Raw genomic sequence first — 26,451 nt, forward strand, 5'->3', positions numbered from 1 at the left:
TGTTTAATTTTGTAATAAAATACGGCCGGGGGGTAACTCCCCCCTATTCCAAAGCGTAAACCAGCATTTACAATGCAACGGTCTCGCCTTTACAAAAGTTAGAGCTATTGGCATTGTAAATGACAATTTTTTTATGTATGTGTTTGTTTTGAAAACAGATAAATAAATGGCATTGTCATTTATAATGCCAATAGCTTAATCTCTCGCAAATGTGAGACCTATTGCATTTGCAACCACACACACACACACACGGAGCCACACACACACATAGATGTGGTGGATGTGGTGGTGTTGGATGTGTTGGTGGTGGATGATGATGTGGTGGATGATGTGGTGGTGGTGGATGATGTGGTGGTGGTGTGGGTGGATGTGGATGTGGTGGATGTGGCGGTGGTGGATGTGGCGGTGGTGGATGTGGCGGTGGTGGATGTGGCGGTGGTGGATGTGGCGGTGGTGGATGTGGCGGTGGTGGCGGATGTGGCGGATGATGTGGCGGATGATGTGGCGGATGATGTGGCGGATGATGTGGCGGATGATGTGGCGGATGATGTGGCGGATGATGTGGCGGATGATGTGGCGGTGGATGTGGCGGTGGATGTGGCGGTGGATGTGGCGGTGGATGTGGCGGTGGTGGTGGCGGTGGATGTGGCGGTGGATGTGGCGGTGGTGGTGGTGGTGGACGTGGACGTGGACGTGGACGTGGTGGTGGTGGTGGACGTGGTGGTGGTGGTGGACGTGGTGGTGGTGGTGGACGTGGTGGTGGATGTGGTGGTGGATGTGGTGGATGTGGTGGTGGTGGTGGATGTGGTGGTGGTGGTGGGGGATGTGGTGGCGGTGGATGTGGTGGCGGCGGTGGATGTGGTGGCGGTGGATGTGGTGGCGGCGGTGGATGTGGTGGCGGTGGATGTGGTGGCGGTGGATGTGGTGGCGGTGGATGTGGTGGGGGATGTGGTGGTGGTGAATGTGGTGGTGGTGGGGGATGTGGTGGTGGTGAATGTGGTGGTGGGGGATGTGGTGGTGGTGAATGTGGTGGTGGGGGATGTGGTGGTGGTGGGGGATGTGGTGGTGGTGAATGTGGTGGTGGTGAATGTGGTGGTGGTGAATGTGGTGGTGGTGGAGGATGTGGCGGATGTGGTGGATCTGGTGCATGTGGCGGATGTGGCGGATGTGGTGGTGGACGTGGTGGTGGTGGTGGACGTGGTGGTGGTGGTGGACGTGGTGGTGGTGGTGGACGTGGTGGTGGTGGTGGACGTGGTGGTGGTGGTGGACGTGGTGGTGGTGGTGGACGTGGTGGACGTGGTGGTGGTGGATGTGGTGGTGGTGGATGTGGTGGTGGTGGGGGATGTGGTGGCGGTGGGGGATGTGGTGGCGGTGGATGTGGTGGGGGATGTGGTGGTGGTGGGGGATGTGGTGGTGGTGAATGTGGTGGTGGTGGGGGATGTGGTGGTGGTGAATGTGGTGGTGGTGGGGGATGTGGGGGTGGTGAATGTGGTGGTGGTGGGGGATGTGGTGGTGGTGAATGTGGTGGTGGTGGGGGATGTGGTGGTGGTGGTTGTGATGGGGGATGTGGTGGTGATGGGGGATGTGGTGGTGATGGGGGATGTGGTGGTGGTGGGGGATGTGGTGGTGGTGGGGGATGTGGTGGTGGTGGGGGATGTGGTGGTGGTGGGGAATGTGGTGATGGTGTTGGATGTGGTGGTGGTGGGTCCGTACCCTCCCCTTCCTGTCTCTCTCCTTTGTAGTTACAGATATGTATAAACAGTGTTATATTCATCTGTATCTGGACCTATATAGACTTGTTCGTTTGTGGAACGCATGTATCCGGTACATATGCTTTCACACAAATTGAGACGCATGGATACAGACACAAAGATGAACGCGCCGGTGAGAGTGTACATCTATCTGGCTTAGACATTGAAATCTGAAAGTACTCATGTGGCTGTAAGTGTGTGATGTGTGTGGAGATTGACTGGATGTGTGCGGCAGAGAGGGAGTGTGTGTGTAATAGACTAGGCCTGTTTGTGTTTGCGACCCACCTTGTGTTTATGCACGTGTGTGGGCGTCTTCTCAGATTCCAACAGTAATCTGTCAAATATCATGTATAATCCTTGGAGAGATTAGACGCAGAGATAATTAGGTCATTTGCTGCACTTTTTCTTCCTGCTCCTAATTAGTTTCTGATTGACGTAAATTATCCTGAGACATGCACTTCTATAAATGTCAGTTATGTCAACTGGTCCGAGCAGCAGGGGGTGCAATAACAGCAATGAAAGGGGTGTCTGGAAACAAACTGTGGAAAAGTAAATTTTGCCATGTTCTGTGTCCCTACGCCTCATCCATCATATGTTATGTGTGCATGACCAATATGCATATGTTATTCCCCATGTCTGATTAATGACGCAATTACAGTTGTGTCCACCTCTAGTATGCCAGTTTCCAGTCCTCGTGAATACTACGAATATCAGGCCTATGTAAAGCTATGTTGCCACGTTTCTCAGTGTGCACGTTATTTCATTATAAAGTCCCCGTTTCTAGGCCTCAACAGGGCCTGGACATCAGATTCAGCTCCTGTCTCCTGAAGCCTCGCTGAGGAGCGATGCAGCCCCCACCTGTATCCTCGACCTTTCACTTACTTCCTGCCTCGCAGTGCCCGGTGCAGCTTGGCTCTGCCTCTGAGTCTGCCAAAAGTATGTTATAGTTCCAGTTATCAGTTCAGTCCTCCTTCTCTGCATTCCTAAGCCACTGAACTGCATCAATAGTTTCCGTCATTGTCTAGCCTTCACGTCTCCATGTTAGAGAAATACTGTATTTAATGGTCATTTAATATTCCTCATCACGCACGACATGTAGAATAAATGCATGGTCCAGTCTTAGAATCAAGTTAGCCTTTCCCCTCATGACTTCTAGTTTATATCAACATGTTCCCTAAACATCAGATACTAGATAGGGTTTAGGTACATGTCGCTCCGACCCTCCAGACTTTAGTCTCTGCTCCTAGCACAGAGTTCATAGCCCCCAGCTTCTCCTAGTGATACGTCATTGCCAGTTTGCGCGCACCACCAGGTTAGAGGTCCCGGCTCCTTAGGTAGCCCCCTCCTATGTTTCCGCCCCATTCATGACATATTCTGTTACGTCTGCACCACATGTCTATGTATACGCCCAGTTACACCTACTTTTACTCTTATCTTTCGCGACTGCTACGCGTCATGCCTTCTGCTCCACCCACTGCTACGCCTACTGCAATGTAATGCTATGTGTTTGCGTTTTGTATATAAGTTCATGTATTGTTATTAAACGTTAGCGCGCTCATCCCAGACCCAGCCCCGGCAGCTGCCGGGCCCTGTCATCCTGTTCCTATGCAGGTTGTCCTGTTCCTGTCCTTATGCTGTAATAAACCTGCAACAACTCCTACTACCTCGAATCTTGACTCTTATTTATTGAGCTATCTGTTATGATATATGCCTAGTCAAAAATAGGGTATTATTTATTTATTTACCACATAATGGCGCCCGAATAGGGACTTGCCCTTTCCCCACGCGTCGGTGAAGCCACGCCGACCCCCTGACCCTCTGCAGTCGTGACGGAACTCTTCCGTGCACCGGTAGATATTTCTGCTTCAAGTATCCCTCAGGCCCACGGAGGAGACGGAGGAGGCGGTCCAGCATCCAAACGAGACGGTGGAGGAACGCGGCGAGTCCCGACCAGAGCCCAAGCCAAGAGTCCAAGGTCCGAGGTATCCGGAGGCCCACCCGTAACTGAAGTCCGAAGTTCGTCGCCCGTCCAGTCCAGTCCGAGGCCTCCCGTTCTTGCTGCCCGGTGAGTACCATTACTGGGGTAGTATCTAGACAGGGTCAGTCTAAATTGACTCCTGGTCCGTGGGTTGGTGGTACCCAGGCCCACTAACGAAGTGTTCACCTAGGTGGATACGGGTCTTGATGCGTCCTTTTATGGGACCGGTATGTTCCGTACTGTTTCAGCAGTGCATCCAGTAACTCTAGTCTGTTCCGTTCTCGAGAAATTCTGTTCTGTTTCTGTTCTTAGTATTCCAGGTAATATTCTGTCCGAACCGTTATGTTCTGATGTTGTTCAATGTATTTCCAATGTCGTGGTATGCCTGAATTGTTTTCCCAATTGTTATTGTTTTTCGTGTATTGTATTGTGTTCCGATTCAAGTTTACAATGTCTCTCTTTTCAAGACTACGTCAGTTAAAAACTAGAAAGGGTTTGTTAGAAGAAGCAGTTCCTGTCCCGCCCAGGGACAGTCCAGGTCATTTTATGTATCAGAAACATGGCATAAGCGCCATATTGTATCTAGATTTATGGGTAGATTATACCAAACAGTTAGAAGAAAAGTATAGATGGCCCGTATCGGGTACATGGGATCCCGAATGCATCATGCGAGTAGAAGAAGCATTATGGAAAAAGAAAGCCAGACAGTCACAGAAAGATGCCATCGAGTTATGGCGCAAAGAAGCTCATAAAAGAACCGAAAAAGAAATCAGAAAGTCAGAGTTAAGTAGAGAATCCCAAGAACGAGTCCAAGAAAGAGAATTAATCGAGATAGGTGAACGAGTCAAAGCCGAACAGTCAGACAGACAGAGGCATGCCCTCATTAAGGGTATGTATCCTCTTCTTGCTGAGGGCTTGCCAAAAGCGACCCCAGAGGCATCCAGTAATTTCCCGCCACCATTAGTTCCGACCAAGCTACGTCACAAACCGACCGCAGCTGATATTTTTATTTCGTCCTATCTGGACGACACAGTCCCCGAGTATGCAAATCCTGTTCGCGCTCCGCCAGTCCCTGTGAATCAGGTAATTCCTGCTTCTCCAGACACCGGGGTGCCCTTAACAGCCCCCCCGGGTCAGCCCGCCATACAAGTCCAGCCCACGTTACAATTACCGACCCTGCCAGGTCGGAAAGCATCAGTTGATGATTCCAGTTTAGGGGCCGCAGGAGGAGGTCTTCCTCAAACCCCGCCGCCACACAAGCGTTTATCAGCACTCGAATTACATGCTCAAGCATCACAGCGTACTCCTAAAAGTAATAAGTCTGTTACAGAAATCAGGCAAACCCTTGGCGAATGTGCCTATGACCCAGTTCCAGGCGAGTTTAATATGGTTTTATATTCCGTACGCGTAAGGAGGGTGACCGAGTATCTAGTCACCCTGCCGAATATGAAAGAAGATCTAGACAGAATATATCGTTTCATCCGTACAGGGGATGATCCAGAAAGTATTAGTGATGCCATGTCTCAAAGGAAAGCCGAGATTCAGCGTATGATATTAAAGTTCTTAATTAATTGTCTAATAAGAGAACAAGATTACCCGTCTAAAGATCCAGCCGAAATGAAAACTTTGACAAAGTGGAGTGATAATATAGCCGAAGGAAAGCACAATACCATTAGTGCCATGGAAAGTATGTACAAGAAAATCCGTAGAGAGATAATAAAGATACACGAACAGCGTAAAGCAGCACAAGTAAGCGAGAAAGAAAGTATCTCTGATCCTGAAGAGGAAGACGACGAGAATACTGCCAGAATAGCGTATGTAGGAAAACCTAGATTTCCAGATCGCCATTTACGTCTAGAACCCAAGTCTACTTTCCATCATCCAGCACCAGAACAAGGTTCCCTAGAACAAGTATTCCAAGCTACCGATCACATTCTGAAATCACGAATCGGTTATAGTGAATTAAGTACTATGCATGAACAAGAACTAGTCCGATCAGCAGTCCGATGGATTACTGATTCTACCACTTTTCCAGACGAAATAGTGGCACAAATGTTTCTGAAATTGCCCCCAGCCGAGCAGCGACTGGTGGGTATGTATATGATTCAGCACCTCATTACTTTGTATGAGGGTCAGCACTCTGATCCAGGTCCGTTACATGATATCCTGAACGAGTTACTCCAGTATAAATGGAGAGGTCTAGGTACCGATTTAATTAGTGTCATTCTAGAACAGCGTCACAAATATAGAACATTCTTGAACCCGCATTTTGTTCATGTCTCACCTCCAGCAAGTAAATCATTCTACATAGACAGGCAGAATCCGTTACGAGAAGTCCACCCAGTTAAAGGAACGGGTGGCGAAATGCAGCGAGTGTTTGTATACACTCCAATCACAAAGATGGAACTCCTTGAAATGAAGAAATTAATTCCCTGTCATGACAAAGATCCAGCAGGGTTCCATAGAGAATTAAAAGACATGCTCCGTATGGGAGAATACACTTACCCAGATATCATTAAAATGTTAAAGGTTCTGCTACCCGCAGGGGTGTATGAAAAGCTAAAGGAAAAAGAATGGGAGGTGGGAGAGAAAAAGATCGATTGGACAGTTCTAGAAACTGAAGACAAGGCACGAGTACCAGGTACCGGTCTTGGAGATAAATGTAAAGAATTACCAGAATTATTGATTCAAGTTTTACCCAGATTATTGACAACTAGAAAGGAAGACTGGGATGCAATCTCAGCCTGTAAACAGAAACAAGACGAAGATATTAGTGATTTTTATTCTAGATTTGAAAAATGTTTCAGTATCAACAGTGGTCTCAAGACAAGTAGTGAGTCATACCCTCACCTTTTTGTTACTAAATTAGTCGAGAATTCAAGTCCACCAATTAAAAACCGAGTTTTGAAAGTCGAAAGCACCTGGCAAGCTAATACTCCGTCCCAGATGCTCCAGATGCTCCAGTATCACCAGAATAGAATCAGGGAAGAGCAAGAACACGAGAGAAAACGTATGAAAGACACGAAAATGAAAGTGCTAGTTGCACAATCTGTTCCTCAAGACAGTCAGAAGAGGGGTCCGAATCAAGCCAGTCATCCCGCAGCACCCGTTAAAGGGAATTGCAATTATTGTAAACAGCCAGGCCATTTTATAAATGAGTGTGCAGTCCTGAAACACAACATAGCTACTGGTAAGACTAAAGAAAGACCACGTCCGCCTAGACAGGAACAAGTTTCACAGACTTCTCAGCCACAGAATGCACAACAGACAGTTCCAGCACCGCAGCCTATTGCTGCAACACAGCATGTCACATCGCAGATGTACCAGTATGCACAGTCTGAGTATCCAGAGTACCAGCCATATTCATGAAACAGCCTAGAGAGGGAGGTAGGCTTGCCTCTCATCGAGATACCTGTAGATCAAGAAGGTCCCTATGTTCACAGTCAAGTATTAGGGAAAGACAGAAAGTTTTTGATTGATACAGGGGCAAGTAGGACCACAATTAGTCATGCCGAAGTTCCAGGGGCTCCGCTCTCAGGCTCAAGAAATGTTTCCCTTGGATTTTCAGGAAAGCCTATCGTTAACGAGATATCAAAGCCAGTTACTCTAGAAGTAGGTCCATTGTCCCGCACTACTGATCTGTTACTTACTAAGTCATGTCCAGAAAACCTATTAGGCATTAAAACACTGAAAGAGTTAGGTGCAGTCATATGCTGTTCCCCAGAGGGAATACGATTGTTCCTACGTGACTTTAAGGGTCACTATGTATTACGAGATTTTGATTCAAGACTGTCTAATGTTCCGCAGCATTTATGGGCGCAAGGTCCAACTGATGTAGGTTACATGCAAATCACACCCTATCGTGTGACTCTCAAACCAGGTGTAGTGTTACCACGAATCAGACAGTACAGATTGCCACCCGAGGCTGTAGCAGCCTTATCCAAAATTATTGACGAGCTCATCGCTCAAGGAGTAGTTGTAGAAACTGACTCCAATGTATGTAATTCTCCGATCATTCCGGTCATGAAACGTACTGATCCAAATGCACCCCCAGTATATCGATTAGTGATTGATTTACGAGAGCTTAATAAATGTATTATTCCGCAGTACCCAGTTGTCCCAGACATCTCTTCCCTATTGACAGCCATTGATTCCGAAGCCATGTTCTTCACTGTCATAGACCTCAAGAATGCATTTTTCAGTGTTCCAATTCATCCAGACAGCCAGTTTCTTTTCGGATTTTGTTTAAATGGAAGGAGCTATATGTTTACACGCGCTCCTCAAGGTTTCACAGAAAGTCCTAGTATTTACAGTCAAGCACTCAAGAGACAACTAGACAACATTCACATGCCAACTGACACTGCCCTGCTCCAATATGTTGATGATCTACTGATCACAGCCCGTTCTGAACGTGCTTGCGAGCGAGCGTCACTCACGGTTTTGTATTTCCTAGCCGAGATGGGGCACAAGGTGTCCCCTTCGAAGCTTCAATTCTGTGTCCAGCAAGTGGTATACTTAGGACACTTGCTGTCCAAGAGGGGTAGGCAGTTGACACCAGACCGTATCCAGTTAATAGCGAGTCTTCCCCAGCCCAGAACCCAGAAGGAGGTACGTGCCTTTATCGGCCTTACTTCTTATTGTAGACAATGGATTCCCCAGTATGCATTTCTAGCCAAGCCACTGATACAGTTAACGACACAGGAGGCAGCCGTATCGACTGTTCTCCCTTGGACATCTGAACATACACTTAGTTTCAACGAGTTAAAGAAAGCCCTATGTCAAGCTCCAGTTCTAGCAACACCGAACTACAGTAAGCCGTTTACACTTTTCGTTACTGAACGTGAAGGTACAGCATTATCTGTTCTTACACAAGATCAAGCAGGACAATACAAGCCCTGTGCTTATTTTTCGAGCACATTAGATCCAGTCGCCCAGGCGTTGCCTGCGTGCCTCAAGTCAGTTGCAGCCACAGCCCTAGCTATCAGACAAAGTGATTCCATAGTTTTAGGACACTCCTTGACAGTACAAGTCCCACATTCAGTAGAGGTTCTTTTAAACCGAACACAAACTCAGCACTTGACAATTGCACGTTTAACAGGTTATGAATTGACACTGTTCCAGCCACACATAGAAATTAGACGCTGCAACGTCCTGAATCCTGCTACACTGTTACCATCAGTTAATTCAAATCCTGACCCACATGACTGTGTGGAAGTAGTTAACATTACGACAAAGCCAAGACAAGACCTGACAGACATTCCGTTACCAGATCCTGACCTGACACTTTATGTGGATGGTTCATGTATGAGAACTAGTACAGGAGAACTAGTCGCCGCGTATGCAGTGACTACTGACACCGAAGTTATTGAAACATACCGTATTGACACCCTGTCCGCTCAAGCAGCAGAGCTAGTTGCTCTGACACAAGCCTGTATACACGCCAAGAACCTGAAAGTTAATGTTTACACAGATTCACGTTACGCATTTGGAGTTGTACACGACTTCGGAGTGCTCTGGCAGGAGAGAGGTTTCATGACTTCTCATGGAACCAAGATTCAGCATGGTCTCCTTATTCAAGCTCTGTTAGATGCCATACATTTACCGACATCTATTGCTATCATGAAATGCAAAGCACATACGAAAGTTACTGACATTATTTCTCAAGGTAACGATCTAGCAGATCGCACAGCCAAGCTTACAGCACAGACTCTAGACATTCCAGTTAACATGACACACACTCCAGATCCGATTACATGTATGACAGTTAAGGACCCTACTCAAGATGTCATAGATATCCAGTTACATGCTACTCCTGAGGAAATCAAGAAATGGTCCGAACAAGGAGGGGTCCAGACAGATCAAGGATGGTTAACAAAGGGTAGAGCCACATGGTTTCTCCCCGACTCTATGGTTCAAGTCATTATTAATACCGCACATAGTCCAGCACATTTAGGAGAAAAAGCTATGTTAGACAGTATCCAGAACATTTGGTTCAACAAGCATTTACGAGCTGCAGCCAAGCAGAAAGTCCGTACCTGTATGATATGTTGTCAGTTTAATCCAGGTAAAAGTGTCCCGGTGGAACAAGGTGGTTTCCAGCCTCCTGACCACCCTTTTGAAGTCCTCCAGATGGATTATATTCAGATGGAGCGATGTCGAGGTTTCAAGTATGTCCTTGTAGTTGTATGCGCTTTGTCCAGGTGGACAGAAGCCTATCCAGTCCCAGATTACACAGCCGCGACCACTGCCAAGCAGTTGGTTCGTGAATTCTTCCCTCGATATGGACTCCCTAGAGTCGTATATTCTGATAACGGTCAGCCATTCTCATCTGAACTCATGAAGCACGTTTCCCTGTTGTTAGGGTACCAGTGGAAGTTTCATTGTGTACGCCATCCTGAAGCAGCCGGTCTAGTCGAGAGACATAATCAGACTCTGAAAATTCGAATTGCAAAAATATGTAAAGATAAGGGTGTGGACTGGTTAGTAGCTCTGCCAGTTGCTTTGTTTTATATGCGCATGGTCGCACATTCCAGATCAGGTCTGTCCCCGTATGAGGTCGTATTCGGCCGCCCCCCTAACATGTGGGGTACTCCTAGACCCCGAAGTATTACTGATGTTTCATGTAATATGCTGACAGATTACCTAGCTTCCTTGATGTCTGCCCTCAACTCATGTCGTTCACAGGTTGCCGCCGCATTTCCAGACAATACCGAGGTGGCACCGCATGAAATCGTTCCAGGTTCCATGGTGATGGTCCGAAATTTTGACAGATCAAGTCCGCTGGAGCCTCGATGGAAGGAGCCCCGTCAGGTCCTCCTCACCACCCGTACAGCCGTGAAGTTGGAAGGCCGAAAAGGATGGATACACCTTTCTCACGTTAAACTTTTTAAAGGACTGAAACCCGTTTTCAAGAACATTTCCCAGGATTTTAAGGACTGCCAAAACATTGTTCCTAAGGACTGTCCCGCAAAAGACATTGATACAACCCCTCCCTTGGTAGAGAAAACTCCGCAGCAGGAGTATAAGTTAAAGCTCCGGTCTAGTAAAATAAGTCAGTCAGTTTGATTGTCTAAGTCCTCCCCTAGGTGAAACGGTTAGACTGTTTCTGACATGTATAAAATAGACCCCCATAGTGAGAGAGTTAGTCAAAACTCAATCAGATGTATCGTTTTTCTAAGTTTCATATTGTTCCTCAGCATTATGATTTCCTGCACTAGTTACGCATTTTTCCTGTATTTTCCAGTTCTTCATGTAAATAAGTCTGCTAATGCTACAGCAGAGCACACGTTTAGTGATCTGCCTCCTCATGAACTCTCCTACCGCCTCGCTATGCGTAACAATTCATTTATCCGCATGTTACATTACTCACACCAGACCAGCAATGCCACTAATTGTTGGGTGTGTGGTCGACTCCCCCCTTTCCAGACACCGAAGGGAGTTCTGCCACTCTTTCCTTATCCATTCTCACATAATGGTTCGTGTGGAGCATGGTCCACGTTAACGTCATCCTCAACAGATATGTCTTTTCTTAACAGCACATGTTTCCCAGACAAGCAAGGTTTCCCCCACCGAACAGGTTTAGATCTAGAAAATGAAGTATATAATTTAGGTAATTATTCGTCGAATTTCATGGTCCTGAATGTTCAGTCTGATACTACTCCAGACTTACCTGCTATTTCAGTACTACCAGTCAAAGGCGAATTATGTGTCCGAAATAAGGGTTCCGTACATGTAGGACATAGTGATTGTACTACTATTGTCAAGTATAGTGACAGTGGGAAATCTATTTTCAAAGCTTCACGTCATTCATATTTTGTTTGTGGTCAGACCGCATATGTTCGTCTGCCCCTCGATTGGGAGGGAACCTGTTACATTGCCTTCCTACTGCCACCTGTTTTTCTAGCCCCACCTGACTACCATAGGAATTCCTTCCTAGTACATACTAGACACAAGAGAAATCTCCCGATTGTCGATTATACTGAAACTGCTGCAGAGCAATTTATTGATATAGATAAAGGTGTGTTCCCTTATTTAGGTACAGTTGTAAATAGTAAGCTAATTCGTAGGTTAACAAGAACCCTTGAAGCTGTAGTAGATGAGACTGCCTCTGCTCTAGGTAACTTAACCGAAGAGCAATCCTTTATGAGAATTGTCGTTTTACAGAATCGTCTCGTCCTTGACGTCATACTGGCCGATAGGGGCGGGGCCTGTAGAGCCATCGGATCTAGTTGCTGCATTTTCATTCCAAATAACGCGCCGTCTGTTTATTCAGCTATAACCAGACTTCATAAAATTGCCCATCTGTTACACCAAGATCCAGGCACCTGGACATGGTCCGGTTGGTTCTGGAATATAATTTCCGCATGGGGATGGAAAGTCCTGTCCTTTCTAGGTATTGCAACAGCGATCATATTCAGCTGCTGCCTCTGTTTACAATGTGGCCCTGCGATTTGCGGCATTTGTGCTACCTCTTGTATTCCTAGTCTCAAGCCCCGTTCTAAATCCCGTTCCAAGACAATTCGAGACGAGCAAATGATACTGTATGAAATGATAGATGGTATCATGAAAATTGATGTTTCCTGATGGAAACGTAGTGACAAGGAGGGAATGTGGAAAAGTAAATTTTGCCATGTTCTGTGTCCCTACGCCTCATCCATCATATGTTATGTGTGCATGACCAATATGCATATGTTATTCCCCATGTCTGATTAATGACGCAATTACAGTTGTGTCCACCTCTAGTATGCCAGTTTCCAGTCCTCGTGAATACTACGAATATCAGGCCTATGTAAAGCTATGTTGCCACGTTTCTCAGTGTGCACGTTATTTCATTATAAAGTCCCCGCAACGGTCTCGCCTTTACAAAAGTTAGAGCTATTGGCATTGTAAATGACAATTTTTTTATGTATGTGTTTGTTTTGAAAACAGATAAATAAATGGCATTGTCATTTATAATGCCAATAGCTTAATCTCTCGCAAATGTGAGACCTATTGCATTTGCAACCACACACACACACACACGGAGCCACACACACACATAGATGTGGTGGATGTGGTGGTGTTGGATGTGGTGGTGTTGGATGTGTTGGTGGTGGATGATGATGTGGTGGATGATGTGGTGGTGGTGGATGATGTGGTGGTGGTGTGGGTGGATGTGGATGTGGTGGATGTGGCGGTGGTGGATGTGGCGGTGGTGGATGTGGCGGTGGTGGATGTGGCGGTGGTGGATGTGGCGGTGGTGGCGGATGTGGCGGATGATGTGGCGGATGATGTGGCGGATGATGTGGCGGATGATGTGGCGGTGGATGTGGCGGTGGATGTGGCGGTGGATGTGGCGGTGGATGTGGCGGTGGATGTGGCGGTGGATGTGGCGGTGGTGGTGGCGGTGGATGTGGTGGTGGACGTGGTGGTGGACGTGGAGGTGGACGTGGTGGTGGTGGTGGACGTGGTGGTGGTGGTGGACGTGGTGGTGGTGGTGGATGTGGTGGTGGATGTGGTGGATGTGGTGGTGGTGGTGGATGTGGTGGTGGTGGTGGGGGATGTGGTGGCGGTGGATGTGGTGGCGGTGGGGGATGTGGTGGCGGTGGATGTGGTGGCGGTGGATGTGGTGGCGGTGGATGTGGTGGGGGATGTGGTGGTGGTGAATGTGGTGGTGGTGGGGGATGTGGTGGTGGTGAATGTGGTGGTGGGGGATGTGGTGGTGGTGAATGTGGTGGTGGGGGATGTGGTGGTGGTGGGGGATGTGGTGGTGGTGAATGTGGTGGTGGTGAATGTGGTGGTGGTGAATGTGGTGGTGGTGGAGGATGTGGCGGATGTGGTGGATCTGGTGCATGTGGCGGATGTGGCGGATGTGGCGGATGTGGTGGTGGACGTGGTGGTGGTGGTGGACGTGGTGGTGGTGGTGGACGTGGTGGTGGTGGTGGACGTGGTGGTGGTGGTGGACGTGGTGGTGGTGGTGGACGTGGTGGACGTGGTGGATGTGGTGGACGTGGTGGTGGTGGATGTGGTGGTGGTGGATGTGGTGGTGGTGGGGGATGTGGTGGCGGTGGATGTGGTGGCGGTGGGGGATGTGGTGGCGGTGGATGTGGTGGGGGATGTGGTGGTGGTGGGGGATGTGGTGGTGGTGAATGTGGTGGTGGTGGGGGATGTGGTGGTGGTGAATGTGGTGGTGGTGGGGGATGTGGTGGTGGTGAATGTGGTGGTGGTGGGGGATGTGGTGGTGGTGAATGTGGTGGTGGTGGGGGATGTGGTGGTGGTGGTGGTGATGGGGGATGTGGTGGTGATGGGGGATGTGGTGGTGATGGGGGATGTGGTGGTGGTGGGGGATGTGGTGGTGGTGGGGGATGTGGTGGTGGTGGGGGATGTGGTGGTGGTGGGGAATGTGGTGATGGTGTTGGATGTGGTGGTGGTGGGTCCGTACCCTCCCCTTCCTGTCTCTCTCCTTTGTAGTTACAGATATGTATAAACAGTGTTATATTCATCTGTATCTGGACCTATATAGACTTGTTCGTGTGTGGAACGCATGTATCCGGTACATATGCTTTCACACAAATTGAGACGCATGGATACAGACACAAAGATGAACGCGCCGGTGAGAGTGTACATCTATCTGGCTTAGACATTGAAATCTGAAAGTACTCATGTGGCTGTAAGTGTGTGATGTGTGTGGAGATTGACTGGATGTGTGCGGCAGAGAGGGAGTGTGTGTGTAATAGACTAGGCCTGTTTGTGTTTGCGACCCACCTTGTGTTTATGCACGTGTGTGGGCGTCTTCTCAGATTCCAACAGTAATCTGTCAAATATCATGTATAATCCTTGGAGAGATTAGACGCAGAGATAATTAGGTCATTTGCTGCACTTTTTCTTCCTGCTCCTAATTAGTTTCTGATTGACGTAAATTATCCTGAGACATGCACTTCTATAAATGTCAGTTATGTCAACTGGTCCGAGCAGCAGGGGGTGCAATAACAGCAATGAAAGGGGTGTCTGGAAACAAACCCAAAGGGACCCTGCCGAAGACGGGGGCGGCGGGGGGCGCGAGACACGCTTCCTCGTGCCAGGGCGGTGTCTGTGCTGTGTAGCAGGGCTCAGAGAGCTGGGCTCTGCTGTAGACATTAAACACACACCACTCGCTCGGTGTATTGCAGCCTGAGCAAACGTTTGTAAACATTACCTTTCCTGGGCTGGGGTTCTTTGTCTCCAGGCAGACTGCAGTGGCAGAGGCACGCCGACTGCGCATGCTCCACCCGCGAGGGCAATCCAACCTCTCCTTCACTCGAGTTACAGTAATATTCGCAGAGCCGCCGATGTAGTTTTGTCTGCATTTTTTTTTCTAAAAAGCTCTGGGCAGCAGACTACCGAGTACAAAACCATTCAAATATTGTCCACTGGATTTCACAAAAGAGGACTAGGTTTGGACTTTTAGGGAGTCTAGGCGCTGCCCCTCTTCTCAAGGGTTTTAAAGTTGAGTATCAAATGCTGACTAAGCACCAGAAAGCTCTAATTCTGCATTACACCTCTAGAAATGGGGCAAACTGAGATCAGGGGTAGAGTAGTTTTGAAATACGCTGCAAAAGTGTTTAGGGGGGAAATAACATAAATAATTAAAATAGAAACCAATTATAGTTAAGAGAAATTAAACTATCCCATTAAAGGTATATCGGGACTCCCGGCATCGATGGTTTTATTCAACATGGAACAGCGTGTATTTGCAAGCGATAAACTCTTTTCCCACTTTTTCAACAATATCCTCTGAAAGCAATGGATTAATTGCGAATTAAAACACGAGGGCAGTTATGCACATCAAGCAAACAGTTATATGAATACACGCTGCAAATACTAACAAGTGAAATAAAACATTACCGTGTTAATTCAATGCTGAAAGTATATCGATTCAACAATAGATTACAAAAGAAGCATACTCACACCTTTACAACTCCCCTGTGTGGCAGTTCATGCTGCTTGGGAGGGAGCCGCCTACTCTTTTATATTATATTTTTTAACCACGGCCTTACTTATTGAATTCAAATATCTCATTCACTCTTATTCTATGCAAGTCTTCTCTTTTCTGTGCAAAATAGAACACCCGTGTGTTTCAAAGCGCTGGCATACACCGATGTAATACAATAGAAAACTTTTTATTATTTTGAGGTACAGCAAAAGACAAGTCAGGTCCCGGGCCGGCAGCCAATCACAGCGCAGCCCGGGGAATGATGTCACAGCGTGGCCCGGGACACACGGCAACAAGGGGCGGGACTTAAAAACGCCCCCGAATCGCGTTCCGACGGGGAAAGAGTGATTGACAGCCAATCTCTTCCAATGGCTAGCCTCCATTTATGGAGCTAGCCAATGGAAGAAGGGGCGGGTTCAAGTCCCCCATACTGTTCTAACATTAGATTTCGCCTGCCCGAACGCTGCTGCGCAGCGGACGCCAGGCGAAACCTAAAAATTGGTGTGGTCCGATTGATTGCCTAGAAGGAGGGAGGGTGACCCCATCCGTACAAAAGGGCTGCAGTTACAAAAGACAAATACAAGTACCAGACCATATGCACCATGGGAGCTGGGGTGACGATGGCCCAAGGGCCACGTTACCTGCCCTGGGCCAGGCTGCTGCACTCTTAACACCCCGCCTCAGTTTAACAGCACAGCAGGGGAGTGGGACGCTGCTTATGGGCATCTGCGCTGGCCCCACAGGGGGGGGCAAGATAAAATCTGCAGCAGACAGAACAATACTGGCCTAGTGACGCTGCTGCAAACTACCCCCTCGGAGTGCCTATTTTGTAAAAAAAAAAGAAGAAAAAAAAAAGTAAAACATTAGTGTCAGGGCCCTAATCAGGAGGCCACTGCAGCTTACACCACATGTTGCCCCTGCCAGCGCTAGTAACAACACAACTATTAACAATCACATCTGCAAGTGTGGCAATTCGGACTATTTCAGGCTCCCTTAGCCAGTGGTCTTCAAACTTTTTTATCCTGCGCCCCCACCCAGTGTCAACAAATTAATTGTTGCCCCCCTCAAATTTTTTTTAACAAATATTCCGTTAAATATGTCTAGACTTATTTAAACATTGCAGTTAAGTTTTGTTAACCTTTTAAAAATACAATCAAATACATGATTTCCAAACGTTGACATTTTACAGGAGAATGCCTTGCACGTGAACTCGTCAGGCCGTCATCGGCCTTTTCTGTCCCGTTCCCGCCTCGTTCGAGCACCAGGCCTCGTTCGATGGAGCCTCCTTCCGCCTTCTGTCCTGGTCTCTGCGGCCATGTTGTTTTGAGACTTGAGGCCTAACCTGCTTTTCACGGCTAGTACCTGGAGGCCGTGCAGGCGTGAGTTTGACTTTAGAATCCTGCATGACCCAGAGTAGGTGCCCGTGATGTGCTCAGCAGAGGTCTCGTCTGTGGCTATGAGCCGTGTCTACGGGAACCGAGTCTGCTGAACATGTCAAAGCTCCGGGCTTGAAGCCACCAAGGTTTGCTGCGGATCTTGGCCATCTGATAACAGCGTTTGAGGTGTTTTACAATGTCCTGAAGTCTGTCCCACCGGTGTGGGCTCCCAGGAGTGTCTGCGGTCCTGGCGCTCGCCTGACCAGTGTTGGTGGCTGCTTCGGCTTGAGACGTTAACACTTAAAGTTCGCTCTTCATCAAACCCAAAACTGTGTGGGCTAAACTGGATATTTTGGGATTTTCTGGAAAGTTAGAGGCTAAGAAGGCCACTTTTAAGGTTGAATAAGTTACCTTGACCCAGGCCTGGAAATGCCCATGGCCAAATCAAATTACGCCCTTCCTTGTACGGCCCTCACTCAACAGGGCGGCCAGTGTGAGTCAATAGGATGCGTGCTTTTGCAGACTAGAACAACAAGTGACTTGTAAAGTGGCGCACTGCGTGGAATACATGGGTCATCTGTGTAGGGACACCACTGCATAGAACCAGTGGGCCATTGGAGCAGGTACACCGCTGCGTAGAGTCAGTGGGCCATCCGAGCAGGTTCACCTCTGCGTAGAATCCATGGGACATCGGAGCAGGGACACCGCTGTGTAGAATCCATGGGCCATCGGAGAAGGAACACTGCAGCGTAGAATCCTTGGGCCATCGGAGCAGGGACACCGCTGCATAGAATCCATGGGCCATCGGAGCAGGGACACCGCTGCATAGAATCCATGGGCCATCGGAGCAGGGACACCGCTGCGTAGAATCCAAGGGCCATCGGAGCCGGTACATCGCTGCGTAGAATCCATGGGCCATCGGAGCAGAGACACTACTGCGTAGAATCCATGGGCCATCGGAGCAGGAACACTGCTCCGTAGAATCCATGGGCCATCGGAGCAGGTACACCGCTGCGTAGAATCCTTGGGCCATGGAAGCAGGAACATCGCTGCATAGAATCCTTGGGCCATCGGAGCAGGGACCCTGCTGTGTAGAATCCATGGGCAATCGAAGCAGGGACACCACTGCATAGAATCCTTGGGCCATCGGAGCAGGAACAGTGCTGCGTAGAATCCATGGGCCATCGGAGCAGGGACACCTTTGTGTAGAATCCATGGGCCATCGGAGCAGGAACACTGCTGCGTAGAATCCGTGGGCCATCGGAGCAGGAACACTGCTGCGTAGAATCCGTGGGCCATCGGATCAGGTACAACTCTGCATAGAATCCATGGGCCATCAGAGCAGGAACACTGCTGCGTAGACTCCATGGGCCATCGAAGCATGAACACCACTGCGTAGAATCCATGGGCAATCGAAGCAGGAACACCGCTCCGTAGAATCCTTGGGCCATCAGAGCAGGAACAGTGCTGCGTAGAATCCATGGGCCATCGGAGCAGGGACACCTTTGTGTAGAATCCATGGGCAATCGAAGCAGGAACACCGCTGCGTAGAATCCATGGGCCACCGAAGCAGCAATACCGCTTTGTAGAATCCATGGGCCATCGGAGCCGCTACACCTCTGCGTAAAATCTATGGGCCATCGGAGCAGGGACACCGCTGCATAGAATCCTTGGGCCATCAGAGCAGCAACACCGCTGCGTAGAATCCATGGGCCATCGGAGCAGGGACACCGCTGCATAGAATCCATGGGCCATCGGAGCAGGGACACCGCTGCGTAGAATCCTTGGGCCAATGAACCCGGTACACCTCTGCGTAGAATCCATGGGCCATCGAAGCAGGGACACCGCTGCATAGAATCCATGGGCCATCGGAGCAGGGACACCGCTGCATAGAATCCTTGGGCCATCGGAGCAGGGACACCGCTGCATAGAATCCATGGGCCATCGGAGCAGGGACACCGCTGTGTAGAATCCATGGGCCATCGGAGCAGGGACACCGCTGCGTAGAATCCAAGGGCCATCGGCGCAGGAACACTGCTGCGTAGAATCCATGGGCCATCGGAGCAGGAACACTGTTGCGTAGAATTCATGGGCCATCGAAGCAGGTACACCGCTGCGTAGAATCCATGGGCCATCGAAGCAGGAACACTGCTGCGTAGAATCCATGGGCCATCGGAGCAGGGACACCACTGCGTAGAATCCATGGGCCATCGGAGCAGGGACACCGCTGCGTAGAATCCATGGGTTATCGGAGCAGGAACACTGTTGCGTAGAATTCATGGGCAATCGAAGCAGGTACTCCTCTGCGTAGAATCCATGGGCCATCGAAGCAGGAACACCGCTGCGTAGAATCCTTGGGCCATCAGGGCAGGGACACCGCTGCGTAGAATCCATGGGCCATCGGAGCAGGGAAATCGCTGCGTAGAATCCAAGGGCCATCGGAGCAGGAACACTGCTGCGTAGAATCCATGGGCCATCGGAGCAGGAACACTGTTGCGTAGAATCTTTGGGCCATCAGGGCAGGGACACCGCTGCATAGAATCTGTGGGCCATTGGAGCAGGGACACCGCTGCATAGAATCTGTGGGCCATTGGAGCAGGGACACCGCTGCATAGAATCTGTAGGCCATCGGAGCAGGGACACCGCTGCGTAGAATCTGTGGGCCATCGGAGCAGGGACACCACTCCGTAGAATCCGTGGGCCATCAGGGCAGGGACACCACTCCGTAGAATCCGTGGGCCATCAGGGCAGGGACACCACTCCGTAGAATCCGTGGGCCATCAGGGCAGGGACACCACTCCGTAGAATCCGTGGGCCATCTGCCCATTGATGAGTATTCGCTCCTCACTGAGTCGTCTCATCACGGTGAGTCGTCTTATCACGGTGAGTTGTATCTCGTCACAGTGAGTTGTGTACCATCACAGTGAGCATCTCCTCACAATGAGTTGTCCTCATCACAGGGAGCGTCTCATCATAGTGAGTTGTCTCATCACAGTAGACCACTCATCACAGTTAGTGTCTTCTATCACCGTGAGTTGTCTCATATCACAGTAAGTTGCTCCCATTGTCTCGTATCACAGTGAGCTGTATCCCACCACTGTGCGCTGTAGCCCACCACTGTGCGCTGTATTCCACCACTGCGCTGTATCCCACCACTGTGCGCTGTATCCCACCACTGTGCGCTGTATCCCACCACTGTGCGCTGTATCCCACCACTGTGCGCTGTAGCCCACCACTGTGCGCTGTAGCCCACCACTGTGCGCTGTAGCCCACCACTGTGCTGTATCCCACCACTGTGCGCTGTATCCCACCACTGTGCGCTGTATCCCACCACTGTGCGCTGTAGCCCACCACTGTGCGCTGTATTCCACCACTGCGCTGTATCCCACCACTGTGCGCTGTATCCCACCACTGTGCGCTGTATCCCACCACTGTGCGCTGTATCCCACCACTGTGCGCTGTATCCCACCACTGTGCGCTGTATCCCACCACTGTGCGCTGTATCCCACCACTGTGCGCTGTATCCCACCACTGTGCGCTGTAGCCCACCACTGTGCGCTGTAGCCCACCACTGTGCGCTGTAGCCCACCACTGTGCGCTGTATCCCACCACTGTGCGCTGTATCCCACCACTGTGCGCTGTATCCCACCACTGTGCGCTGTATCCCACCACTGTGCGCTGTATCCCACCACTGTGCGCTGTATCCCACCACTGTGCGCTGTATCCCACCACTGTGCGCTGTATCCCACCACTGTGCGCTGTATCCCACCACTGTGCGCTGTATCCCACCACCGTGCGCTGTATCATCACAGTGATAACCCGTGCAGGCTGGGTGCCCTGGCGCTGCACCCCCGGAGGCTGGCACATTGCACATCCCATGGTAAGGCGCACAGGCGGGCCATTGCCTGGCCCACGAGCAGTGACGGGCACTACCAGCCTTTCAGAGGCACCGGCCTGACGTGTGAGTGACTCTGCACCAGCACTACCAGCCTTACAGAGGCACAGGCCTGACGTGCGAGTGACTCTGCACCAGCACTACCAGCCTTCCCGAGGCACCGGCCTGACGTGCGAGTGACTCTGGACCAGCACTACCAGCCTTCCCGAGGCACCGGCCTGACGTGTGAGTGACTCTGCACCAGCACTACCAGCCTTTCCGAGGCACCGGCCAACGTGTGAGTGACTCTGCACCAGCACAACCAGCCTTTCAGAGGCACCGGCCAACGTGTGAGTGACTCTGCACCAGCACAACCAGCCTTTCAGAGGCACCGGCCTGACGTGTGAGTGACTCTGCACCAGCACTACCAGCCTTTCCGAGGCACCGGCCAACGTGTGAGCGACTCTGCACCAGCACAACCAGCCTTTCAGAGGCACCGGCCTGACGTGTGAGTGACTCTTCACCAGCACTACCAGCCTTTCAGAGGCACCGGCCAACGTGCGAGTGACTCTGCACCAGCACAACCAGCCTTTCAGAGGCACCGGCCTGACGTGCGAGTGACTCTGCACCAGCACTACTAGCCTTTCAGAGGCACCGGCCTGACGAGTGAGTGACTCTGCACCAGCACTACCAGCCTTTCAGAGGCACCGGCCTGACGTGCGAGTGACTCTTCACCAGCACTACCAGCCTTTCAGAGGCACCGGCCTGTCGTGCGAGTGACTCTGCACCAGCACAACCAGCCTTTCAGAGGCACTGGCCTGTCGTGTGAGTGACTCTGCACCAGCACTACCAGCCTTTCAGAGGCACCGGCCTGTCGTGCGAGTGACTCTGCACCAGCACAACCAGCCTTTCAGAGGCACTGGCCTGTCGTGTGAGTGACTCTGCACCAGCACTGCCAGCCCTTCAGAGGCACCGGCCTGACGTGTGAGTGACTCTGCACCAGCACTACCAGCCTTTCAGAGGCACCGGCCTTTCGTGTGAGTGACTCTGCACCAGCACTGCCAGCCCTTCAGAGGCACCGGCCTGACGTGTGAGTGACTCTGCACCAGCACTACCAGCCTTTCAGAGGCACCGGCCTTTCGTGTGAGTGACTCTGCACCAGCACTACCAGCCTTTCAGAGGCACCGGCCTTTCGTGTGAGTGACTCTGCACCAGCACTACCAGCCTTTCCGAGGCACCGGCCAACGTGTGAGCGACTCTGCACCAGCATTACCAGCCTTTCAGAGGCACCGGCCTGACGTGTGAGTGACTCTTCACCAGCACTACCAGCCTTTCAGAGGCACCGGCCTTTCGTGTGAGTGACTCTGCACCAGCACTACTAGCCTTTCAGAGGCACTGCCACTGGCCTGCCACTTGGAGGTCAGAGCCTGACTCGCAGTCCACACACCTCTGGAGAACAGCCGTGCCCTGCGCCTCCAGGACACGTGGAGGCACCCGCCTGGACTGCAGCAGCTGTGCCCCGAGGAGCCAGCCTCTCACCAGCGGGCGTGACACGTGCCCTCCCGGGTGTGCAGAGGCCAGCCATGTGCAGGCACTGTGAGTACTCACCTCAGCTCACCTGCGGTCTCTGATACTTGCGGTGCCCACAAGCGCCCAGGGTGAACGAGGCCACAGCGGGTGCCCCGGCCGGAGAGGCCCGTGACCTGACGCCTCGCCCGGGCTGCCCTGGTGCCACCCAGTCCATGTTTACACGATCTCTAGAACCTGCATAACCAGTGCAACGTCGCTGCTGCGGTGAGGCGCTTCCTGGCTGAACTGGGGCTTCTAGGCACTCCCTCTCACAGGCGGGGGCGACCCGGGGAGCAAAGTTAACCCGCCAAACAAGGCCGGGCTATGGCTGCGGCTGAAAAGCCACAGCCCTACCGGAGAAACAATGAAAAAATTCAGGGCCGGCCACGGTACCCGGGAGCAGCAAAGAATACAGGAAGTATGACGGGGAAAACCACGGAAGTGAAGCAGGCAGACACGGAGTAAATAAAAGCCCGTCTATAGCAGGACGAATGCCTCCTACTCTTCATAGTGTCAATATCGGCCCACTCACTAGCCCGCTCCCCGTAACATGCATGACGCAGAAATAACCAGACAAGACAACTTTTTTGTTGGAGAAAAGTAGCTGCAGGTTTATTAGCATATACACATGCCAACATGGTGGGTTATCTTACAGGCGATCCAAAAGGCAAGCCGCCCCTCGCGACCTACCACCTGATGGGCCAATTTGCAACATGGCCTTAGCCAATCGTTGCTTAGCGGTAATGGGAGGAGATAGCCCCTCCCAATTCCGGTGAACCATTGGTCCACCCTCTTGCTCACGCCCCCCCCCCCCTACGAGGGGCGGAGCGTTCAAGCAACCCCCGGTTGTACAGGTTTCCAACCGCCCGTAGGATAGCGGGGCGCCGTCGTACCCCCAGGGTCCACCGCACAGACTTCCTGGGGATAATAGGCCTCAGCATCCTTTGTGCTCCTGAAGAGGGTACTCCCGGGTACCTTTCCGCCTCTGGATCGCCCTGTAACTCCGCCTGCAACACAAATGAGACAAGATTAGAAAACATTACCCCCCCACCCTGAGAACGCCGGGTATGCGGTAGGGAGGGAAACGGCGTCAGGGTGAGGGGACGGCGGCCAAAGAGGCCGCTAGGTGGGCGGGGGAGGAATATATACTCTCCCCCGCCCCCAACAGGCCGGATGTGACGCTCGGGACCCTCCGAGCCTAAAAGAGCTGGGCTGCCCCCGTGTGCCATCCTGTGACACTATGGGGGCCGCCCTCTTATGTGTGTCCCCTGCGGGGACGTGTCGTACGGCCCGTCTAGTGTCAATATCGGCCCACTCACTAGCCCGCTCCCCGTAACATGCATGACGCAGAAATAACCAGACAAGACAACTTTTTTGTTGGAGAAAAGTAGCTGCAGGTTTATTAGCATATACATTATACATACAGGTTTATTAGCATGTAACTCCGCCACAGCCCTGGGTGTGGCGACCGTCGCAGCCAGGGCCCCCCACCAAGGCCGGCATTCCTCCTAGCTGTTCCTTACTTGCTATAACTAGGGTCTCTTCCTTATTCGGAAAAAACAGGTCCATGCCACCGTGGACCGCTGACCCAAGGGTCCAGCAACACCAATGGAGTTTGGCTTGTAGTGCACATGTAAAAAAGCCAAAACTCTGCTCCAAATATTTACGCATGGCGCAGCACACCGCATGCGAGCCAACTGCCGCACTGTCCCAGACAGGGCATCAAGCCACAGGAGCTCGGAATAAGAAATCGGACCACAGAGCTCACCTGTGACCAACGTGTGGCCAATTCCCCTTGTGCTCTACCTCTATGGTGCATGCTAGCCCCAGAGCCCAGACAATAAACAATAGTTCTCCATAGCTCCCTGGTGACACAGCATGGTGTCACAACAAGGTGGAGGGAAAGAGGTGTGCTGCCTGTGGATGGTACTGAAAACCTCCATGAAAGGCCACCTGGTGCGGTCTACCCTGCTTGCTGACCCTAAGACCGGACACAGAATCCCGGTCCCTGCTAACCACCTGTGTGAGCCTTGATACTTCCACCGGAACGGTGTCGGGCTACCAAGTTTTGTGTCTCTGCCCCTTTAAATATACACAGCACAGGACCTCCTGCGTGTTGGCTCCAGCGCCTTCCCTGACTAGCGCCTTGCCTATAGAGATGGCGACATGTCTGACCACTGAAAACTACCTGTCCCCCACTGGTGGCGAGACCCACCGTAAGTTTGTTGCGGTTGTTCTATCCGGTGCCAAAGAACACTGCAGTGACCAGCGCAATCCCTAGTAAAGGACCTAGGTGCGCCCACACGGTGTCACGGCCAGCATAAGGGGGGTTGAGCGCGAAAAGTCCTGACATGATACACTGCAGGCTTTGCAACGGGTCAACCTATGCTGCTTGCTGAACAAGCGCCTGTTCACAGGAACCTGGACCCTGCTAACCACTTGCGACCCTTTTATATATACGTGGAAGGGTCGAATAATGAAGGAGTTTCACAAGGTTCCCACTTTGTGGGTAGGAGTATCCGCTGGAATCCGTCTGAGAAAGTGTAAATACAGTTACACGCACCTCAGTCCGAAACACCCTTGCCTGATCTTCAGAGGCACCTAGAGCCCGCTGCCCCCGCACCGCATGGCGAGGGAAAACTGGCCCAAAACCCCCAGACTGGGATCGAACACTATCACCCCCACAGGCTCTAGCTACAGATGGCAATGTTTGACAGTTGCGCAAGTCGTCCCCCTGTGCTTGGCCTCAGTTGGCCCCTATGATGCGCTAAAAGGCAGCCTATGCAACTGTATATACCTGCTGTGCAACTAGGGGACAAATACTTCCTCCTCGTACTCTCTGGTAAGTGAACGATGCACGAGGAATCCCAACTTTCGTACCTGAACACAACTAAATAGATACGGTCCGGGTAGAACGCTTACCCAAGCATCTAGCCAAGGGCCCTCCAATGCCAGACAACCCCTGTTGTGGCACTATAGACTGTGGAAATTGCCTGCCCCTTGCGGACACGAAAAACAGCTAAAGCAATCTCCTATCTGGCCGCATTTGGAGATATCCTGCATACCCGCCCATGAACTGGCCACCCTTAACCGGGCTACACGGTAAAATTGCTATGTGTGAGGATTTCATTAGGCCGTAAAGAGATTGCCTAGGTCACATCCCTTCAACACTGTGCGAGGTACTCCTAATACTTGTAAATAGTACCAAAGCGACCCCCTTTGCCTGTCTTACATTGGGCCCTAAGCATAAAACCAGCAGCCTATCCAACTATGTCAACATGCAGTGCATCCAGAGACCCCACTACTCACTCACTATTACTTCCTGGCCTGCTAAACTACAAAAGAAAAGGCCCCCGCTTCGGTACCTAACAACAACTAAATTAAGTACTGTCATGGAACCGCCTATCCGTGGACATCGCCATGACTGGTTCTTACTTAGGATGACCGGGGTTTGTAGTGATACCAGCATCGTGTGACTTTAGCATAGGGAAGTTACAGGGTCTGGTTTCTTAACTTGGCTGTGAAAGGAGAAGCTGGAGTTTCCTCTGCTGCAATACAGTGGCGTTCGTGACGGAACATCAGACTAAAACCAAAGTGGCACCTCCAGGCACGCGGCGCACCGCCTCCAGGCACGCGGCGCACCGCCTCCAGGCACGCGGCGCACCGCCTCCAGGCACGCGGCGCACCGCCTCCAGGCACGCGGCGCACCGCCTCCAGGCACGCGGCGCACCGCCTCCAGGCACGCGGCGTACCGCATCCAGGCACGCAGCGCACTGCATCCAGGCACGCAGCGCACCACCTCCAGGCATGCAGCGCACCACCATCCCTCCCCTGTAATGAGACCATCTCTTTTGGAGGGTGCTTCTCTTTCTCAGCCTAATTCTTTGCTTAGACTTCAGTGGTGTCGCACTGTCCTGCCAGCCTTTCTCCCTTTCCGATGTTATTTACCTCAC

General features: G+C 51.1%; 2 protein-coding genes across 4 annotated transcripts in view; one reads left to right on the forward strand and one right to left on the reverse strand.

Moving 5' to 3' along the window:
• Nucleotides 1-26,451, forward strand: part of LOC144770818 (uncharacterized) — a 220,203-nt gene that overhangs the window by 30,623 nt on the left and 163,129 nt on the right. The gene's annotated exons all lie outside the window — the stretch shown is intronic.
• On the reverse strand, nt 17,538-20,723 carry LOC144767737 (uncharacterized). The gene is made up of 3 exons (XM_078651122.1): nt 20,545-20,723; nt 19,813-20,172; nt 17,538-19,662 (listed from the first exon to the last, which is right to left on the reverse strand). Exon 3 carries the CDS (start codon nt 19,257-19,259, stop codon nt 17,988-17,990), a length of 1,272 nt encoding a protein of 423 aa, XP_078507248.1. The 5' UTR covers nt 19,260-19,662; nt 19,813-20,172; nt 20,545-20,723; the 3' UTR covers nt 17,538-17,987.

The sequence above is a fragment of the Lissotriton helveticus genome, chromosome 7 (assembly GCF_964261635.1).
Source record: "Lissotriton helveticus chromosome 7, aLisHel1.1, whole genome shotgun sequence".
In the NCBI taxonomy this organism is placed as follows: domain Eukaryota; kingdom Metazoa; phylum Chordata; class Amphibia; order Caudata; family Salamandridae; genus Lissotriton; species Lissotriton helveticus.

Bases quoted from the DNA above. Each gene is read 5' to 3' on its own strand.
- LOC144767737 (XM_078651122.1), bottom strand. From the start codon at position 19,259: ATGGATTCTACGCAGTGGTGTCCCTGCTCCGATGGCCCATGGATTCTA.